The sequence below is a fragment of the Corythoichthys intestinalis genome, unplaced genomic scaffold, assembly GCF_030265065.1.
Source record: "Corythoichthys intestinalis isolate RoL2023-P3 unplaced genomic scaffold, ASM3026506v1 HiC_scaffold_27, whole genome shotgun sequence".
NCBI lineage: Eukaryota > Metazoa > Chordata > Actinopteri > Syngnathiformes > Syngnathidae > Corythoichthys > Corythoichthys intestinalis.
This window is the reverse complement of record NW_026651596.1, coordinates 821,307-842,938: the sequence shown is the minus strand read 5'-3', so window position 1 is coordinate 842,938 and position 21,632 is coordinate 821,307. Positions and strand designations below refer to the sequence as shown.

General features: G+C 41.9%; 1 protein-coding gene and 1 long non-coding RNA gene across 4 annotated transcripts in view; both read right to left on the bottom strand.

Annotated features, from left to right (window-relative positions):
* Positions 1-9,321, bottom strand: part of LOC130911329 (oocyte zinc finger protein XlCOF6.1-like) — a 31,480-nt gene extending 22,159 nt beyond the window's left edge. For 2 of the 3 annotated variants that reach the window (XM_057829210.1, XM_057829211.1), the window contains exon 1: positions 9,028-9,321. In XM_057829210.1, the coding sequence (XP_057685193.1) occupies positions 9,028-9,034 (7 nt within the window). In that variant the 5' untranslated portion in view covers positions 9,035-9,321. Of the gene's footprint in view, positions 1-4,506; positions 6,513-9,027 lie in introns of those variants that run through there. The other variant, XR_009062008.1, reaches the window with a different exon arrangement.
* Positions 9,322-16,934: 7,613 nt separating this feature from the next.
* On the bottom strand, positions 16,935-18,706 carry LOC130911328 (uncharacterized). Its single transcript, XR_009062007.1, has 5 exons — positions 18,296-18,706; positions 17,877-17,964; positions 17,687-17,778; positions 17,421-17,582; positions 16,935-17,264 (listed from the first exon to the last, which is right to left on the bottom strand). It is a non-coding gene; the product is annotated as an uncharacterized LOC130911328 (long non-coding RNA).
* Between the last annotated feature and the right edge of the window lie 2,926 nt (positions 18,707-21,632).

The following is a 21,632-nucleotide window of genomic DNA, read 5'->3' as shown; positions in this document are numbered from 1 at the left end:
GCCACTTCGTGTAATTACACACAAGAAAATGAGAGAAATTTGGCTCGATTGTCAAGCTAAAACGACCGGCGCCCGAGATCTGGCAGATTGTGTGCGTGACGTCACGTCAAGTGAAGAGAGTGCCACCGGCCACTAGGGGGGCAGCGCCTGTCTGCATCAATATAATTCCTTCTAGTGTGGGGAGAATTAGGGGTGTTTTGAGCTGTTTATGCTGATGCATTGTGTTCGTCCTGCACATATTCCAGGTTCCCTCATGAAGAAACACCGCTCGTTGTCGATAAAAGAGAATTCAGAGTTGGCAGTGAGGGCTGTTTCTTCAACAAGAAAAAGGCTCAGTGCTTTAATACTGAATGGCGGCGATGATGGCAGTCAGTTTCGTTTCTAGTTTCAGCGACGAATCCGACGTAGAAGGACGTAACGAATGTTCATCTAATGGTGACGAGGAGAGTTGCAAAGCTTTAATCGGTGTTATAGGTGACCAATTTGAGCCCAAACGAACGCCAATGCAGCGTAATGAAACGGTCATTGAGGGGAGCAATGACACTGATGAAACATCGGCAGCAGATCGTGTGGGAAACACCAATGATTTGTTTAGCATTTCTTTTTGTGAAGCTGATACACCGTGACTGCAAAATAAAGGAATGCATAGAATAATTATAATTTATTGCGCTATCATAGCTTTTCGCTCTGCCAACAGACACAAATATGAACGGGATCAGAGGATTTGTTCTATATATTTTACGAACGATCATTTATACATGTGTCGAGTCCTGTATCCAAAGGCGTGACATTTTTTTTTATTAATTATAAAAGAGTACTCACTCTGGCCATTTCAAGCTTGGCTGTTCCCTTCTTTGCGTAGCTTTAGCCTCCTTTAGCAGTCATCGTCTCTCTCTTGATATCTCGGGACATTTAGGTGGCTGTGCATCTATGGTCGGCACCGCATCTCCTTTGAGCAGCAATCTTTTAGCAAAACCCGATTTCTCTTGTCCATAGTTCGAGAAGCTTTCAGTTGGAAAATGCGCACCACAGAAAAGCGTGCCGGAGGCTGTGTCTAGAAAATTAGCCCTCTTTGCACGGACGAACTTTACCCATTTTCTGTGTAGTCCAGCTTTTTTTTTCGCGTTCAGGAACTCATGGATACTATATTCCGATAAACAACTATTTGTACACCACATAGCACAGCAGTTTTGAACCATTGTTGTGATGTTTTGGTCAAACAAACCCCAACGCTACTCTCTCGTCGTTAAAAAACAATGGCACCTAGCTCCGCCTCGACTTTCAATCACTTGTCGTGACGTCGCCGCCCCATTCGGCTGTTTCCGGAACACTTTCGGTAGTGTTCGTCATTTTCGATCTATTTTCGATAATTGCTCATTAATGTGATTGATTTTTTTGTTAACTTTATCAATATTTGTTATCTTGGCGCATAACGGTTCTATTGATGTCTCACACCCCCTTTGCCGAAACATCCCCTTTAAACATTGTTTTTTAGGTCATCCAGAGTTCACCCAGCCCCCCATCTGCGGTGGAATCGAACCCCAGTGGTGTCATTTGATTCTGCCTCGTTAGTGCTGAAAATTTGTAAAAAAAAAAAAATATATATATATATATATATTTTTTTTTATTTTTTTAATATCGCAATATACTATCGCAAACCCCCAAAAATCGCAGCAATATTTTTTTCCAATATCGTTCAGGCCTACCACATACTAACCTTTTGTTGCTGCGGTCCAGCCCCCTTTCTCTTGGTAGCACTCAGTGTTTGTTCACGTTTCGTCTTCAAAGGTTTTTTTGTCAGGGTCAAAGTATCGAAACTGGCCGATTTAACTCCACCTCTCGAAACTTTCCGGCCGCAAATCTTGCATGCAGCCATTGATTTTAATCGACGGGATTTCTATGCTGTAATATTTCCAGTCCGCCGTCATTTCTCCTGGTTTGTTTTTCCTCAAACTCCTAGTACTCCTGGTTAAGAACGGCTATTGGGCCACTCTCATTGGTCTGGAGCAGGCCAAAAGCGATAGTTGCTTGGCATGCAAAGTGATCACGTGTCATTAGTACACAACAGAGAGTGTAGTGAGCGTCAGGAGAAAAAAAGGTTGCGGTCAAGTGTAATACTGGACCGGTAAATAGTATCGGCGCCATCTTTGTCGCATGAATATAGGAACTAAAGTTATACAACATAAAATATACAATATAAATGAATATTACATCACATTTGTAAAATACAAACACATCGTAAAATAAATAATAGCCCATTTAAATAAAATAAATTGAAATGTGCTAAAACACCTGTAATGGCGTACCGCACGCAGGCTATTTTTAGACCGTGACGTCGCATCGTAAAGCGGAAGTAAAGCCGAAGTGGGACATCATAGACCCGCCCTCGCATAGACCCAACGTAAAAAGTGCTACTTTTTTCCGGTAATCTTTCAAAAACGAACATGCCGATCACGCCTTGCTTTTTTGGAACTTGTAGAAACGACTCTAGACATTACGACACATGAAGGATGTTTTCTTCATACGTTTCCGGAAACCAAAAACTCGGGAGGAAAAAATGTGAAGACCGAATCAACTTGCGCGGACTTTAACACCAGCTTGGCGAATCCATTTACGTTTCATATGCAGTAAACATTATGTTGGCTTGGCATGGTCTTTCAGAGGACAAAGAGGTAAGCCATTTTTATATTTTCAACTTATTTTTTTAGCGTAACGTTGTGCCGTACTGCTTCTGTCTGACAATGAATGACCTGAAAAGAATTACAATGGTATCTGACTGCCATTAAAAGTGTTCGTTGGCTGTCACTGAGTAGCATTTGCGATCGCTACACAAAGCTAACTAAATTACCCCCAAGAACGGTAAGAGACGTAGGACAACCAGAAAATATATAAGAAAGACAGGGCTGATGGTAAAGGATAGCTTGTTGAAACAGGAGAATGTCATTGTCAGTCGCGTCGATAAAAAAGCTAAAGCTATGCTTAGGTCGGCTCGTTTTTTTCGTCTTTTTCAGCCTTCGACACTAAATCCATCTCTTTAACTGAACATTTTTATGTTCTTCCACATCTTTGCCAGTCAATTTGGCACCAGGCACATCATTTTTGGAGAGAATTGGTAGGTTTAGCTCTGTAAACATCTCCTTCGTACACGATTTCCATTCATTTCCTATTAGGGACAAACGGTGGCTTGTCCTTACTTAGCAACAGTAGCTAATGTCATGAATATTAATGAGCGGAAGTGACGTGTTGCTTGCGGTACGCCATTAAGAATAATATACAGATCCTGCTTACACAATTAAATTTATTAGTTTCTGTGTGGCGCTTTAACTTGAGAAAATCCACCAATGCAGCTTTTGAATACCGTTCATAAGGGAAAAAAATCATTGAGGCATTTCATTTGTAAAATAGTTGTTAAATCTTTGTCATTGGGATTGCTTTTCTCTTTAGCACAGGACTTTTTTCTTCTTGCTTTCAGAAAGAAAGCTGACCAATACGCGGCGTCCGAAAGGCAAATTGTTGTTGGATTATTATCTTTAAATACACGCTACTTTTTGAGCAGAATTCCGCTTTGTATAGGCTACTGTTCCTATTGTTGAAAGCACAAAAGTGTGTAATGAACAACTAGCACATTTATATTTTGCATTTGGTTTTCTTACTGTACCGAAAATGAACCGAACCGTGACCTCAAAACCGAGGTACGTACCGAACCGAGATTTTTGTGTACCGTTACACCCCTAGTAAAAACACAGCGCTGTAAAGTGGTGAGGGTGTAAAATTAAAAACATAATAAAGCTTGGTAGTCATTGACGGATAAAACACAAGTAGCACTGGTGCCTACTGTGCTCCAATACAGCAGGTATCATACATTTATTTTGAACACTGCAAAAACTCAAAATCCTATCAGGACTTACAATTTAGACTAAAACTTAAAACTAAACTAGAACTTAAAAATAGCTCGAGAAAAATGGAAATGCAATACAAAAACCTGGGAAAACACCGAACTTTGAAGTGATGAGTGTTATCAAGCGTAATTACATTTTTAGGTTTAAAAATAAGATTTTATAAGATTTTAAGTTTTTTGAGTGAAAGCAGAGAATGTTTTTTTTTCTAGTCACATCTGAGTAGCAATTGTTGGCTGTTTTCAACAATGTACATTTAAGATAAAGACTGAGTATCTAAAATGGTTTAATATTAAGTGAAACGTCTTGTTTTCTCATGTTTATAATGGCTCTTTACTAAGGGTGTAACGGTACATGTATTTGTATTGAACCGTTTCGGTTCGGGGTCCTCGGTTCATTACGGGGGCGTACCGAACGAGTTTCTGACGAAATGTAAAGTGCTTTCAAATTTAGCACGTTAACGGGCAGTAATTATTTTTTTGGAATTAATCAGGTTAAAATATTTGACGCATTTAACGCAAGCGCGGAATGCCTGCTCACGCTTCCCATAATCCCACTGTTACGTCCCACGGACGGCTGCTAAGGGCGTAACATAAAACGAGACGCACACAAGTTGCAAGTGGACACAAATTTATTCACACAAGTCGAACTCGCAATGAACAAAATATACAAAATGCGGAAGAAGCTGGCTTCAGCGTAAGCCCAGGCCAAAACAACAAACAAAATGAAACTACACTTGAACCCCACCCGCTAAGTAAACCCTGATCGTAAAAAAGAAAAACAAACAGTGAGGCATTTCGACTCAGGTCGCTCTTTAAAAATGATTGGAAATTATTGTTTGGTAAAGAATTGCAACAACCGATCGAATACAAAGGAGAGTGTACAGCTCGACGAGCCCCATTGAGTTTCTTCCGGATCCCTACATGGAGAAAAGGCGAGGGAAAGCTCATATCTGAACTTACTAAACGTCAAAGAATGGCATGGGTGGCCTCGATCAGAAGGAAGGGCATAACGTTTGATTCTCCAGTTACACACAGAGTTTGCTCTATGCACTTCCACTCCGGTAAGTTAATTTCGTTTGTCTACGCAAATTTCGGTAACTTTATGCCCTAAGTCGGCCTGTTGTTAGCTATAGCTACAGCTAAACAACTAGCATGCATACATGTGCATTGACTTCATGAGGCATAATTCCTGTCGTTTCTAAATGAAAAAGCTGTAACATGTTGCCATGAGATAGTGGCAAAGAAATTGTACACAGGCTACATTGTCTGCAACAAATCTGTTTTCTAAAACACAGCATTGAGTTGTCACTTAACTATCACAGCTCAGCACAGCACAAATTCAGATGTACATGACAATGAAAATGTAAACACACATTGCCTACCTTTGCAAGAACGATGGTGTTGCCGTTTGCTACGGTCATAATGTGCAGGTCCTGCACCGATCCGCAGCAAAACTGTTCGTAACTTTGTAGCGATTTGTAGTTTCGGAATTGCTGATGAGTGTAGTAACTTACACCAAACACTAAATACAGCATGATGTCCATTTCGCGTAGCGGTGGAAGCTTGTTGACATCTTTATTCCCATTTGTGTTCGGCTTGCTCGTAAGGGTCAACATTGTTCACATCCTTAAGTTTGCTCACATATCTGTCCTTCCCCGTGGTAACAAGTTTGTCTCTGTATCGAACTGACAAGTTTTCCTTACTTTTTTCCATCTTTGGCACTCGTAGTTGAATTGTATTTGCCGTTAAGTTTAAAGGCCGAGTTATACTTCCGCGTCAGACCTACGCCGTCAAGGAAGAATCGAGTTACGACCCTACGCCGTAGGCTTACGTGCGCCTCTCGATTTTTCTAACCTTCGCGTCGCGTAGACGCGTATGACGTAGCGAAAACGGACTGTGATTGGTCCGCTCAGACTGTTGTTTCCGGTTCAGCGGGAAATCCCCGCCACTGTAGAATAGAATCAAACATTATTTTCTACACGCAAAAATGCACCAAGCCGACGGGAGTGTCATCGAAGAGCAAGTCTCGTCAAGACATTATTATTGTGATTGCCAAATGGCAAGGTCGGCGATCGGGAAAAAAAATGGAAGAACCACCGAGACGTGGGTGTTCGGAATCGAGTGGCCACACGAAGCGGTGACCCAGTCGGCCAAAAACTGCCAACTTTTTATCACTTTATGTCGTATTTTTGGTTGGTGCACTTCATCATTTACTGTGTACATATGTTTCAAGTATATGAAGAATAAAGCACAGATTTGGTGTCAAAAGAGCTGTTTTGATCTTTAATTTTCAATAACAGACAGTTCACACACACAATACATCAGCACTGATTGAGAGTGCCTCGGTGCTTTTTATGATAACCTTAAAATCAAGCCTCCCAACGCAGTTTGGGAAGTTCCCTAGACGCCAGAAATCTGCTATGGCTTCCCGCTGGCTGGTTGTAGAACACGGCAAACAAATCAGGCTGGAGGGCTTTGCAGACCTTGAACGCAGTGCTCGACGCCAGTTTGAAGCTAGCCGCCACAGCTAGCTCTCTCCACCCGAGTCTAAAACTCTCTGTGCGCCATCAAAAGTCGGCCAGACCACCTCGAAACCGTCTTCTGCGTCGCCTGCCTGTCAACATTTGTATGTTCCATATTTATTCAGTGTTGATGAGCAGAATATTTACTTTCAAGAGTTCCATCTTGCATTGTTTATTTTTTCTCCGACTAGCGGAAGTAAACAAGTGGCTTGGCGGTGAATTACAGAGCAACGCGGTCCCTCACCACAGAACTATCGAATGTCGAATGACGCCGTAGTCGCTACGCCGTCACCGCAACGCGGGAATATAACTCAGGCTTTAATGTCCCGTGATGCAGACGTGCTTCCAATATGGCTGCGTTGTCGCAAATCTCGAATGATCCCGTGCTGCTGTGACGTAAACGCTCGAGCCTAATACAGCCACTAACCTGGCTTCTACACTAAACAAAACGGGTTGTACGAAAACGGCAGTTTACCTCTACTGCTGCGGTGCTGTTATTTACAGTGGTGAACAAAAACGATCCAATACAATACAAATACAACGTCTCCAACACAATAGTTAAACTGAGTTTAAAATCCTTACATTAGAGCAAAAAAGGCCCACACTCCGACAGGGGGCAGCAAATTTTATAATACAGTGGTACCTCGACATACGATCGCTTCGACACACGATCTTTTCGACATCCGACGTAAAATTTGACTCGCCATTTGTTTCTACATCCGACGAAAAGCTCGAAATACGACGACATGGCAGCACCGCAGACTAATGCACGACGGATTTTCTTGTGTGACAAATCGACACAGGTTTCAAAAAAAGGTTGGTACAGGTGGTGAAACAAGGAAAAAGTTGACACTTACCTTCTAAATGAAAATGCAAATGATTGACAAATATGAGCGTGGGCTGGGCATCCGTGAAATGGCTAAACAATAAATCTCCACAGTCCTCCTCCGACCATCGTTCGCCAGTCTTTATAAATTAAGCTGACAATTCTTATTGTGGTAACATCTCCATATAAATTGCCAGATTCGCCACGTTTTTATAATTTATTTCACAACTTATTCAAGACAAAACACCTACTGCGTGCTGCAATTGATGGTGTTCTCAAGTAAACATTAAAAGTGAAAGTGAAACTCTCAAGCTCACCGCTCTCTGTCTCTGGCACGTCAGCCCCGCGGTGCGTTCAGGTAGCACATAAAACGTCCGCCACATTATAACCCGATTCATTACATTAATACAGGAATTGTTTTTATTATTTTTATTATATTATTCCGATTTTTATTTATAATTTATTTGTTTTGCTATGTGTAATTGCAATTTGTAATAGTACCAGCAGTATTTATTAGGGATTTAATGTAGGTTTTTGAGCTGTGGAACGAATTAATGGAATTATAATGTATTCCTATTGGAAAATCCTGCTCGACATACGACCATTTCGACTTACAAACAAGGTCCTGGAACGGATTAACTTCGTATGTAGAGGTACCACTGTATATAATACAGTAATAATATAATATATTATATTATATATAATAATAATAATGAAATATAAAAAGTAATATACTATATAAATACAAGACTACAATAAAACATCTGTTTCAAAGCAGTTAAAAAAAAAAAAAAAAAAAAATTCACTGGCCTTAGTTAAATAGCCAGGTAGAATAAATATGTTCATTAAAGTTCTTGCATTTCCATTTCAAGTATTGCAACTTCTCCAATACAATATTTGAACTGACAGTTTAAAATCTTTACATTTACATACATAGTCAATAGGGGCAGGTCGTCCAAATTTTGTTGCTCCATGCCTTCTTTGGCAGCAAGTATGGGTTTACGTCATTGATTAAAGTCATTTTTGAGAAGTACCGGTTTTGGGCCTCTACTGAAAGCGTTTCCCTTTAAATCCCACCACGACTTTGTTTTTTGTTTTTTTAACATAATTCCTGCAACAACAAAAAACAACAAAAAAACATCCCACGGTGAAGTAAACGGAAAGACTGGTTACAATCCGCGTTGTGTCTGCCGGACCGGAAGTAAGTCATGTTACCAACAACACAGCGGCGTATCCAAACAATGACGCAGTACGTCCCATTCCCTATTAAGCAACTATTAAATACGGTCTCATGGACAAAAAGATGGATTCAAAATGGCATTCACTAAAGTAAATATAGCATGTATAAAATGATAGAAAATAAGATGTGCAACCGCAATTTAAACTATTTTCGTTGAAAGTAAAAACTGCTGTATGTAGATAACTGCAGAATAAGAATGAAAACATTAGATGTTGTTACAAAGATTTTGTTGTCATATCCGAACCATATAGCAATCCATGTTTCTGAAAGATGCATTTTTTGTCTCCCGCATGATTGGTCTGACCTTTTCGGCGCACAATACACACAACGATGTCAAGAAATGCCAAGTGTTTCGAGAACATCACATTAAAAGACACGATATTAGACAAAACCGGCCAATAAAACTAGGGGGGACACAGATGAAACAGCACACGTCATACATTGCCCCTTATCTGTAAACATTCATATTAAAAAAAATAAATAAATAAAACATTCAAATTGTAATATATTTGCGAGACACGGGAGTCAAAAATCAACTCACCTGACATTTCGGGGCTTGATGTTTGCTTGCTCGACGATGTGTTGCGCGCGTTGTTCGTTGTCTTTATAAGCAGCTAAACTAGGCTAGGCTAACTTAAGCAGGGGGCTAAATTTCAACGTGCACACAAAAGACTCGAGGCAGAAGCGAGATGGAACGGATTGTCGGCGTGTCCTCAAATTTCAGCCACCTATCAGTGGATAGCATCGAGGGGACAAGAAGAAGAAAAAGTGGATCGTCTTCAAACAGGTAACCACAGTTCTCCTCTCAGTCCCCTGCGCCGCACTTCTTCTTCTTCTTGTTTATTGGCAATTTACCCCTCGTACGGTAGGGCATTACCGCCACCTACTGGGTTGACGGTTTAGTACGAGATCAGGCCGTTACAGACTAAATTAAAATTATGCTCTTCTTTGACAGTGAAACACCCTGAGTGAAGACAAAACCTAAACCAAATGAAAAACCACAAAACAAAGAAAATAAAATATCCCCTTTCTATATCCTTTTCAACAACCCTGTGTCCTTGAGAAACTCTATTAGTTATTTTTTAATTTTGACTTATTACAACCTCCTCCCTCCGGCTTCTCCCTAATCTTCTTCCCACCCCCACCTGTGACTGTATTGAGAACAAATGTCTCCCCGTTTCTTGTGCTTCCCAATATCCTTGCCACCTTTTTTGTGTGAGACCCCTAATAATGGATTTCCCTTCTTCACTAAAATCAACCCGCCTTTCTATAATGCTTGTTTGGCAAGGATATCCACCTCCTTATTCCCCTCAATCCCCACGTGTGCCGGGACCAGTGTTGTCACAGATTACTTAAAAAAGTAATTTAATTACTGATTACACAATTTACACCTCAAAAAAGTAATCTAATTACTTTTCTGATTACTTTATTATCAATGTAACTAAGTTACTTTAAAAGTAACTTATCAGTTACTTTTTACCAATTTTTCTGCTTTTGCTGCCTCTACATAAAAATGACAACAGAAAAATGTATTGAATTTTTCACATAAGGCTTAATGTTTGAGTTAGCGAGGGTTTAATTAGTCGATGGAGTTGATTTCAACCACCATTGACTCGTGCTAGTTTGGTCTCCCCGGAGCCCTGAAACTAACAAATAACTGACAAACTGCACATAATTTGTTCAAATCAACTCCAACAACTAAATCAACCCCCGCTAACTCCAAGACAAAGCCTAATGTCAAAAATTCTGAACTTCCCCTTTAAAATAAAGACCTAGCTGTTAAAATATTGCCTATAAAAGTTGTAAAGCAATAAAACAAACAACAAAAATTAATGAAATGAACAAGAATCCTACAACGTATTTCATAAAGGGTCAAAATCATTTTTCGAGCAGATCATGTGACTAGCACCTTAGACACTATCTTTTGCTTTGCTTAGCCAAAACTACACCTGTGGAGGCAAGATGGATATTTAGAATTCCTGTAAACCTAAGCTTTCAAACGCAACAATAACAACTGAGCTTGAACAGTTTTATATATATATATATATATATGTATATATACAGTATTGGCCAAAAGTTTGGCGACACCTCCAAGGTGTAGAATGTAGAACAGGGTGCTCAAGTCCAGTCCTTGAGAGCCCCTATCCAGCTTGTTTTCCATGTCTCCCTCCTCCAACACACCTGACTCAAATAATCAGGATCATTATCAGGCTCCTGCAGAGCTTGCTGATGAGCTGATCATTTGATTCAGGTGTGTTCAAAGAGGGAGACATGGAAAACAAGCTGGATAGGGGCTCTCGAGGACCGGACTTGGGCACCCTGATGTAGAATATAAAACCTGTTTTCAGTTATTTCACTTTTTTTTGCCATTCCAGATGTTCGTTTATAGTTTTGATGTATTCAGAGAGGATTTAAAATAGTAGTGAAAATATATAAAACGCAAAAATGATGAGGTGTGTCCAAACTTTTGACTTTTGTTTCAGAGTCATCAACATGCTTTGCCCCCAGTCCCACAAAAGTAAAACTCCGCCTATGGTTACAAACACTAACAATAAAATGTGCATAAAGGCTGGTTACAAACTGTAGAAGTGCTGGCTGTCTTGTAAGCTGTAGGCTTTGTTTCGAGTTTTGTCGCGTTGTGCTGTATTTCAAGTGCTTCCTTGTTGAATTGGATGTAGAGTTTTTAGCGGCCGACACTCTTTTTCAGCCAGCGCAAAGTTTGCAACGCACGGAGATATTTTTGTCATCTTTACTGGACAGAAATGTGAAGTAATGTAACTGTATTTCCAGTGAGCAAAGGCAACCATTTGCGGTATGTACCCTGCCTTTCACTGTTAGCATTCTGATGAGGCAGCGATGCCAGTGAGGCTATGTTGTTGACCGCCGTGGCAGGCAGCGATCTAACAGCATGGTAATACACGTGACCGCTTTTTTTTTTACTCGATGAGAAAACGTGAGATGTGATGTCCCTCCCAAACTCAAGAGCAATATTTTCTATTCAAATGCTCTTCGTACATGACTACAGTATTCTTCATTCCACATACATTATGAGGCAAGAACAAAATAGTAACGCTCAGGCACTAAGGAAACTAACTTTAATCGGATTACTGGCTTGGAAAATGAACGCATTAGATTGCTTGTTACTGAAAGAAAGTAATCAGATCACAGTAACGCGTTACTTAGTAACAACACTGGCCGGGACCCACACCAACTCCACCTCGACCCTTCTTTTCTGTGCTTCATACAATATAGCCTGTGTGTCTCAAACATTAAGTTAAGTTTGCTGGACTTTGTGGTTACTATGCTCGTGCGCCGTGCTTCTCCACTTCTCAGGCTAATAATGCCTGACTTCAGCCGACAGCCGCTACAAATTACGCCCAGTTGCTACAAATGGCGTACCGCAAGCAACACGTCACTTTTGCTCATTAATATTCATGACGTTAGCAATTGTGGCTAGGCGGGTCAACCTCCCGTTTGTCCCCAATAGCAAATGAATGGAAGTAGTGTACGAGCGAGATGTTTACTGAGCTAAACCTACCAATTCTGTCCAAAAATGATGTCCCTGGTGCCAAATTTACTGGTAAAGATGTGGAAGAACATACCTATGTTCAGTTAAAGAGGTGGCTTAAGTGTCGAGGGCTGAAAAAGACGGGAAAAAAAGCCGAGCCAACCTAAGCTTAACCTTAGCTTTTTTATCAACCTTTTTCTTACGCCACTGACAAAGACATTCTCCTGTTTTAACAATCTATCCTTTACCCGGATATGCCCTGTCTTTCTTAAATATTGTAGCGTTTGCTAAGCGGAAGTTTGGCCGCGAAAACAACACACGAGCCTTTTTCCTCTTTTTCTTTTATTCACCTCCCGCCACCTCACCAATGCAAAAAAACAACAACTATATACACTGACGCAATCTAGTACACCAATCGGAGCGTCGCGCTGGTGCACCAGCGCACCAATGACAGCCCCGCGTTAGTGCGTAAATTAACCCATTGATGACAGCCCCGGCGACGCTACAATATTATATCCTCTGGTTGTCTTACGTCTCTGACCGTTCTGGGGGTAATTTACGTTGCTATTTTTGTGTAACGATCGCATATGCTACTAGCTGACAGCCAATGAATACTTTAATTTTTTCATTAATAACAATAATAATTAATAACAAATCTTCATTTGTTATTATTCATCTTCATTATTTACACTTCCCCCTTACTAAAGTTTTTTTTTTTTTTTTACAACAGAAAGGTAACAGTGGCAGTCAGACACTGTTTTAATGTTTATCAGGTCATTCATTGTCAGACAAGCAGCACGGCAAAACGTCACACTAAAAAATAAGTTAAAAAAATATCAAAATGGCTTACTGTTGGTTTGAACGAGGATGTGTGTGCTCTCATAGTAGACTGTTGGGGCGGGTTGCACTGGGGTGACGTCACCGGGCTTGATTATTTAGGGATTGCACGTGTGTAAATAAAGTGTGGATTGTCTCAAAACGCATGTGTCGTGTCGTTCTTGTCCCTCTTCAGTGGCATCGGAAATGGCAACGACAACAGGTTATGGGCCCAGACGAGAAGCTGGAAGCTGGTTGAGACTGTGTTTGATGGAGAAGAAACGAATTACGAACTGTGGGAGGCAAAATTCATGGAACACATGCAGCTGCAAGGGCTGAAAGACGCAATCTTGCATGAGCCGGACACATCCGCTGAGGACTTCGATGCAGAAATATACGGAGAGAAAGTTCAGTGCGCATACGCCGAATTGGTCCAGTTCCTTGACGACGAGAGCCTCTCCCTAGTAATGAGGGACACCGAAGGAGACCGGCGAAAAGCCTTGGAGATACTGCGGAGTCATTACGCGGGTAAAGGCAAGCCGCGAGTGATCGGCTTGTATACAGAACTAACTTCCCTCCAAAAGGGGATCAATGAGATGGTCACAGACTATGTACTCAGGGCGGAAAAGGCCATTACAGCACTGAGAAAGGCGGAAGAGACGCTCAGTGACGGACTTTTAATTGCGGTGATTCTGAAAGGATTGCCAGAGTCATTCAAACCGTTTAGCGTCTATGTAACCCAGAGTGATGACGTCGTGACGTTTGCTGATTTTAAAACCAAGTTGAGAGGTTTTGAAAGTACGGAGAAATTGGGCTCTAATACAACCGATGATGGCGTGATAAAAGTTATTGGCTCAAGTCCTGGAGGGGAAAGAGAGAACAGGCAGAACATTATTTGCTTCACCTGCAACCAAAAAGGGCATATTGCCCATTTTTGCACAAGTGAACAGAGGCAGTGGTGCAATATCTGTAAAAATGCGAGTCACAGTGATACTAGATGCAGACGAAGGAGGCGTGATGGTGTCAAACGAGCAACTGAGGAGGAAGAACACGCCTTTTCCTTTAATATTGTTGATGGAGAGCTCAACCAGTCCAGACAACAAGACCTGATGGTGGACACAGGGGCTACTTCTCACATAATCACTGACATCAAAAGATTTAAGAACTTTGATGACACCTTCCAGCCAGAGAAACACGTCCTGGAGCTGGCAGATGGGACCAGAACGAGCGGCGTTGCATCCAAGAGAGGAGATGCGGAGGTGTACCTGATGAACAGCGAAGGCCAAAGGGTGAAGGCATTGCTGAAGGGAGCACTGTACACACCATCCTATCCGCAGAACATATTCTCTGTCAAGACTACTACGGCCAACGGAGCATCAGTGACGTTCCAACAGGGATGCGACCAGCTGATCCACAAGGACGGGACCAGATTCAACATTAAAGAGTACAACAGTCTGTATTATCTGGACACCTACAGCACTGGTGAGAATGATCAATGCCACGCGTGTTTTGATGTACAAACATGGCACAAAATTCTATGACATTGCAACTACGATGATGTGTGTAAACTGCAACATGTTGTGAGGGGTATGGAAATCAAAGGGCCGTAAAATTGGTCAAATCAAAACTGTGAGGTTTGCATAAAAGGGAAGTTTGCTCAGAGTCGGAACCGGGTGCCAGATAAGAGAGCAAAAGCAGCACTAGAGTTGGTACACACTGATCTTTCCGGCTCTATTGAACCTGAGGCAAAGGATGGGTTCAGATATGCTTTATCCTTTACTGATGACTATTCTAGTGTTGTATTTGTGTCTTATCTGAACGCACTTATTGATTGTGATGTGTACATATAAAGCAGCCAAAGGGTTTTCAACTCAAATCAGAAACTGGGGAGGAACTGGTGGGTAAGTTAAACAAATCACTGTATGGGTTAAAACAGTCAGGAAGAAACTGGAATCACGTACTACATGACTACCTTAGTGAAATTGGATTTGAACGGAACTCTGTTGACCACTGTGTCTACAGGAGGGGAGCAGGAGGTCAAAAGGTCATATTGATTGGATGACTTACTCATCGCGGCTAAAGATTATGAACAAATTGAGAGTGTGAAGAGGATATTCATGGCAAGATTTAAAATGAAAGATCTGTGGCAACTCAAGCATTTCCTGGGCATTGATTTTGAGCAGACAAAAGGGATTGTGAAAATGAGTCAACACTGATATATATGTTAAAGGTATTAGAAAAACTTGGTATGACCGAGTGTAAACCCAGACCTAGCCCGTGTGAACAAAAGCTAACACTTGATGGTGAGTTTACAGACCCTAAGAGATATAGGGAAATCATAGGCAGCTTGCTCTATGTCAGTGCTTCTCAATTATTTTCTGTTACGCCCCCCCAAGGAAGACGTAAATGTTTCGCCCCCCCCAACTCTCTGCCGCCACTGTAAATAGTATCATTTGTCTATAATATTACTATTATAAGTAAGCCTCAGCCTAACATTGTGTCCTTTTTTTCTATTAAAGAAAAAAAGTAACATAGATCAACTTATAATAAAGTATAACTTTATTAACATTGTTTTGCTTGTAACAGAAAAGACTTAACGCGCATCAATTTGCCTGAAGTAAAAAAAAAAAAAAAAAAGAAAAGTCACATCCAAACTGTAAAAATACACTCAAGGTACATTTTTGACCATTTGATACTGAAAAATAAAATATAATAAAATCAGTAAATAATAACAAATTCAAATTGATTAGAAACATTTACTCTTCAGGACAATATGCCAAAAAATTTGACCGAGAAAAACAAAACTGAATAGAAGGGGGGGGGGGGGGGGTCTTTGGACAGAAGGAAAGTTTTTATTTTCGCTGATTCACCACAGTGCTCACTGGTTTACTGATATAACACTGACAAAGCGGGACGATTGTGACAATTGGCAATATTCAGCACGTTTTAGCTGAAAAACAATCAAGCGGTTTATCAATGAGATTGAGGTCTAATGTCTTTAAGTGGCGTCTTAACTGATTTGGCTTCAGACTCTCCGCTATAATCATTTTTAGGGTGAATCCCATTTCACCCCTTGGCCCTACCCCTTCCCCCTTCCCCCTACCCCTTGGCCCTTCAAACGGAGCAATAAGGGGTAGGGCTTGAAACGTTAGCCCTACACACACCCCTTCACACTCAAGTACGTCATAAGTCCATTCCGCCAGTTGTGACGTCATCAAAAAGCGACAGAACTAAACAGACACGCCTACTGCTGTGGTGCCCACACTCTCCTTGGCTATGAAGCTATTTTTACAAATATCTGCGTCGAATCGACGAAAGGCCATCAGGCGAAGGCGTCTTCGACATCTGGGAGCATTGCTGTATCTTGCTGGGGTATGTAGAATGAGAAAGTAATACAAATAACGCGTGTGAGTGAGCACTTTTTAGTGTCCAGCCAGCACAAATGGTTGGTAGCCTCCAGAGCTAGCGTGTGAAAGAAACAATGTGTTTGTGTTTGAACGTCCTTTTAACTGTACATTCGTGATATTTTGTTATACAGAAAAAATTTGCTTGCCTTTTTTGATTTGCTGATTTATTGATTGGAGTAGTGTCCTAGCCTGGCTAACCGAACAAAAAGCAACAGCTAACGTGTGGCTTTTGTTACTCGCCTCCTTCCGTTTGAGGTAAACATGCTGCTCAGGGGGGTTTGAACCCATTTTTTTTGTACCAGGTTCAGATGTGAATACATAAATACATTCACTGCATTGTGTGTGCTATCAATGTGTTGGTTTGGGAGGATGAAAGCCTGTTCTTTCCATGTTTTTCTTTCCAGCAAATGGGTCATCCCACAAATTATTGCCGGTTGGACCATAATATGCCTGTTCTAAGGTTGTGATTCAATGTTGAGGCGGACTTGAGGTGGGACCTACACCTCAGCAGAAGAGCCATAAACGCTGTCCAAAAGCTGCTGAACAGAGAGAGCAGGACCATGGTTGGGACGGGCAACTGGAGGTCCTGATCTATATATACTTGTTGGCACATGGACTCTCTTACATCGTGGTGGCTCGTGTGTTGATGTGCAATGTATATAATTTTTGGTGATAGTTTTTTTTTTTTCACGCTTTTTCTCCTATTTTCCCATTACATTCTAATGTAATGCATCACATTTTTATTTTACAAAATAAATCTCTTCAAACCAATATCCGTTTCATTCATATGATGCTGATGTGATAATCATGCTCACAAACTGTTATTCCTTTCTTTTATTAGCAGCTTCTTTACAGAAATAGTGAACATAGTGCAAATTACAGCTTAAAGTGTCTGAAAGTGTGTGGTGCAACTACAGAAAATAAACAGTATGGATATGACCAGATTAAAAAAATGAACATAAGACAACCATCAATAAACAAAATGAAGAGATGGTGGGGTGACTGGAGCAGGAACAGCACGTGGCACATTCTGGGCTCAGCGACGTTCTAGGGGAACAAACAACATTACATTACAGCATGCACTTCAATCCATTGAGAAAAAAGGTGTTACAGAATGAGGGAGTGGTGGCTGTGTGTACAATACATCATTATTTGGACATACCATGCACATTAACCAAAAAAAATATATGGCTGTATGTTTACCAAAGCACTTTGGATGATGACATCCCCCTCTGCGCATGCATCCACCAAGAGTGAAGGGTCCATTGCTGCCCTTCCTCTCAGCATATCCTCATAATATTGCCACGTTGTGGCGGTCTCCTGGCCTTCATCTGTCCCACCCCCAGAGCAGGGAGTTTTCAGCTCCTGTAAGAAGTAAGACAATGGCAATTGTGAATGTACTTCATTGCTCGCTGACAATATTTCAGGAGTACATAGTATTCATCTACTTAACGGGCATTACTGTTTACCTTGTACTTTTTTTTTTTTTTAATTCTCCCATTTTTTGGAGACCTGCTGGGAGGACATCTTCCCCTGCAGCCCCAGCTCCTTGATCAGCTTCCTGTGTTGTAAATGCGAGGGATAACTTATGAATTGCTAATTAACAAACAGACAAACTCTGGCAAAAACATAACCTCCTTAGCAGAGGTAATTACTCACTCCCACTGTTGTTTGGCCGAGGCTTTTGACTTCAAGAACCGTTCTTGGTTCTCAAACCTGGTAAGGCTCTTTGTTTGTGCTTGACTCCCTGTGAATCACATTCACGAACATGAATACTTGTGATAATAGGTAGCGAAATGACGCACACGTCGCTCAAAAGCAACTTCTCTATGGTCAATCTAATACATTACTCGCAAATTTTAAAAAACGACAACTGTGTTGTTTTTCGACTTTCCCCAGCACATTCACATGCATTGACTGATTCCTTATTAATGCAATAAAGAGCGATTTCGCCGATGTGCGTTTATAGCAGAAAAAAAACTACACATTGCGACGTAAGTCCCGCTCACACAATACATCAGTTATCACAACTTAAAACTGTTAAAATAGTTAAATTAGGGATAAACAGAGCTACTTACATTTGTGTACTTCTTTCCTTGGCTCCGCCATTTTGGAAATGATTCTCGGGGTAATCGCTTTGCACCCTGGGAAATTTCGCGTAACCCTCCGTTTGGAGTTAGGGTAGTCATGGCCCTCCGTTAGGAGGGGTGGAAAGCCCTCCCCCTGCACATTAGCGTGAATTGGGACAGCCCTACCCCTACACGTGAACGCGCAAAACGGAGGGAAAGGGGTAAGGGGTAGGGCCAAGGGGTGAAATGGGATTCACCCTTAGACTCAGTAAACAGTGGTCTTTCCTCATTTCCCACTATATTAAAAGTCAAAGCCAAAAGGCAAACGGCCCGAAAAAAGCGCATTCTCGGCGGCCGAGGGAGAACCGTAGGTGAGGGCGGTGGTCGTGACGATCCCAAGCCGAAAACGGCACTTCTCGGCCGGACACGTGAGACCCGGAGAAAACAGTGGGTGCGTGAGTCCAGCTCTGCATGAGTCTCTCCCGTGTGCTCTTGCTTACTTCAAAAATACTGCACGCACTTTGAAAATGACAGCGCCACTGCCACCCACGGCGTGGATGTGCAATTACACTTTATTCTAGTACGGCAAAAAAAAAAAAAAAAGCATGTTCCCCTAGGTCGCTCGCGCCAACCCTGGCATCGCTCTGCGCCCCCCTGGGGGGGCGCGCACCACCATTTGAGAAGTACTGCTCTATGTGATGACATGTACAAGACCAGACATATGTTTGGTAGTGAGCAGGTTATCTCAATACCTATTACAACCAAAACAACATCACATGGTAGCGGCCAAGCATGTACTTAGATATTTAAAGGGTACAGTCAATTACGAATTATCTTATAAGAAAACTGATGAAGCACTTAAACTTGTAGCCTATAGTGACGCTGACTGGGCTGCGGATCTAAAGGATAGGCGCAGTACCACGGGCTATTGTGTGGGCCGAACGGAACAAGGCCCAGCAGTATCGTGGAAATCAAAGAAACAGCCCACTGTTGCGTTATCCATATGTGAGGCAGAATATACAGTGGGGAGAACAAGTATTTGATACACTGCCAATGGGAAAACCCATTGGCAGTGTATCAAATACTTGTTCTCCCCACTGTATGGCTCTGGGGGCAACAACTCAAGAGTGTCTGTATTTCTAACATTTGTTACAGGACACGGACAAGGAATGTAAATATACACCAGCAACAGTCTTAGAATACAACCAAGGAGCCATTGCTTTGGCTAAAAACCCTGTAAATCACCAGAGGTGTAAGCATATTGATATCCGTTTTCATTTTGTCCGCTCGTCTGTTAAAGATGGTAATGTGACCATCAAATACTGTCCAACAGCAAATATGGTTGCTGATATTATGACCAAGCCTGCAACCAAGGTGAAAATACAGAAGTTTGGAAAGTTTATGTTTGGTTTGTAGTGTAGCAGCCAAATCCCAAATGGCTAATATGTTTAGTCTATTTGACCTGTACATTATGAGAGCAGGTGAGGGTGTTGGTTTGAACGGGGGTATGTGTGCTCTCATATGTAGACTGTTGGGCGGGTTGCACTGGGGTGACGTCACCGGGCTTGATTATTTAGGGATTGCACGTGTGTAAATAAAGTGTGGATTGTCTCAAAACGCATGTGTCGTGTCGTTCTTGTCCCACTTCAACTGCATCGGAAATGGCAACGACAACACTTACCTCTTCGTCCTCTGAAGGACCGTGGCCCAAAACAAAAATGTTTACTGTATGTGGCAACACGTGCTATTTTGAATATTTAAAATTTGCCAGACAAATATTTCCCTGGATTTGTACCAGGGAAATATTTTAAATTTAAGGTAAGCAAGGTTCGTGCTGCAAGGAGAGCAAGAGGCAGTTCTGCGTGGTACAAATTGTTTATTTTGTAAATAAATAAATAAATAAAATAAATAAAGGACTTCCAACATAAATGCATAAACCCACGGGGCTGGGACTTACCAGTGGTGGGAGGGGCGAACCCCAAAACACTACAAAACAAAACCAAAACAAGATGTCACTGCACACCAGGGGTCGCCAAAACCCGCACGCCACCAACCACTGGAAGCCCCAAGCCCTAAAACAACAGAAAACGAAGCAATGATGATCATAGATAAATTGGCAACAATATCATTTGGTGAAATAAAAAAAGTTAAAAATGATATAGCAACTAAAACTGGATCCGTATCCGGATGTCCAAGGGGTGTGTTCCGTGCGACACCAGTTCTTTAAATGCGGCAGAGCCATGCGCGCACGCAACTAGTCTGCCCCGCACGGTGACGACGTCCACTCAGCACGGCGATGACATCCGCTCCGCCCATCACGGAAGAATTGGACCTGAGCATTTAACGTAAGCAAAGCAGCAGTGTCTCGTTATTAGCGGTCGCCACGTAACATGGCCAGCCCGCAATCACTCCATGCGTATCCGAGTCAGTGATCCCGCATGACAAAGTTAGGAGGTAGGTCCAACTAGCGCCAGGTGGGACACGTTTACACCAACGGCAGCAGGAGGAGATTCTTGCTGGTCGTCACAAAACTGGCTGACAGCTGAAGGAGCATAAGAGAGGCTATAGACCACAATCACCAAAGTCACACAATCACGTGATCGCTGTATTGTGCCGCCATATTGTCCTTCATTGTGTGTCGTATTGTCAATGATCGTAGTTTGTAAAGGTGGATTCACTTGCAAATTAGGGAAGCCCCGGTGCTTTCAGACGCTGTAACCTCATTGGATGAGTTGCATAAAAGCCGTTATTTGGAAAAGCTTCAGTCGATCCAGTCGCCAGATCCATATTTGATGCACAAACCGATGTTTCCTCCCGTCCGGTCCCGTCTCGTGCGTCAGAGCTCGTCCTGAGACCACAAAATTTCCAATCATACTCCAGTTTGTGTCACGATGAGGAGTCGGGGACCCAAAATCGGCACCGGCCCGAATATAAACCGACATTTGGACAGCTGAGCGTCACCGTTGTCACGATTGTAAAATGAAATTTGATCGACAACGGGTCGGTGTGTGCCGAAAAATAGCTGCCCCGTGTGAAATGTTCCCCCTGCTTTCGAGATTTGCCCTTTTAACAATGGGCACACAGCAACTAAAATGACCATTTATCTTCTCTGTTACTGCAACCAACCGCCACACCTCCCTTCACCATTTTGATTAATCAATGTTAACGATTCTCAGGAATGTTTTTGGATTCGTTTACTAGGCGGTGATTCCTTAGACAAGCAGAAAAACACGCAGTAATAGGAGGAATGTACGTAGCAGTAATATGTAAACACGATGAGCTGACAGACAACATGGCGGCACCAGTCGGGGGGCGGAGTTGTGACGTCACGTGATTGGGGTCTATA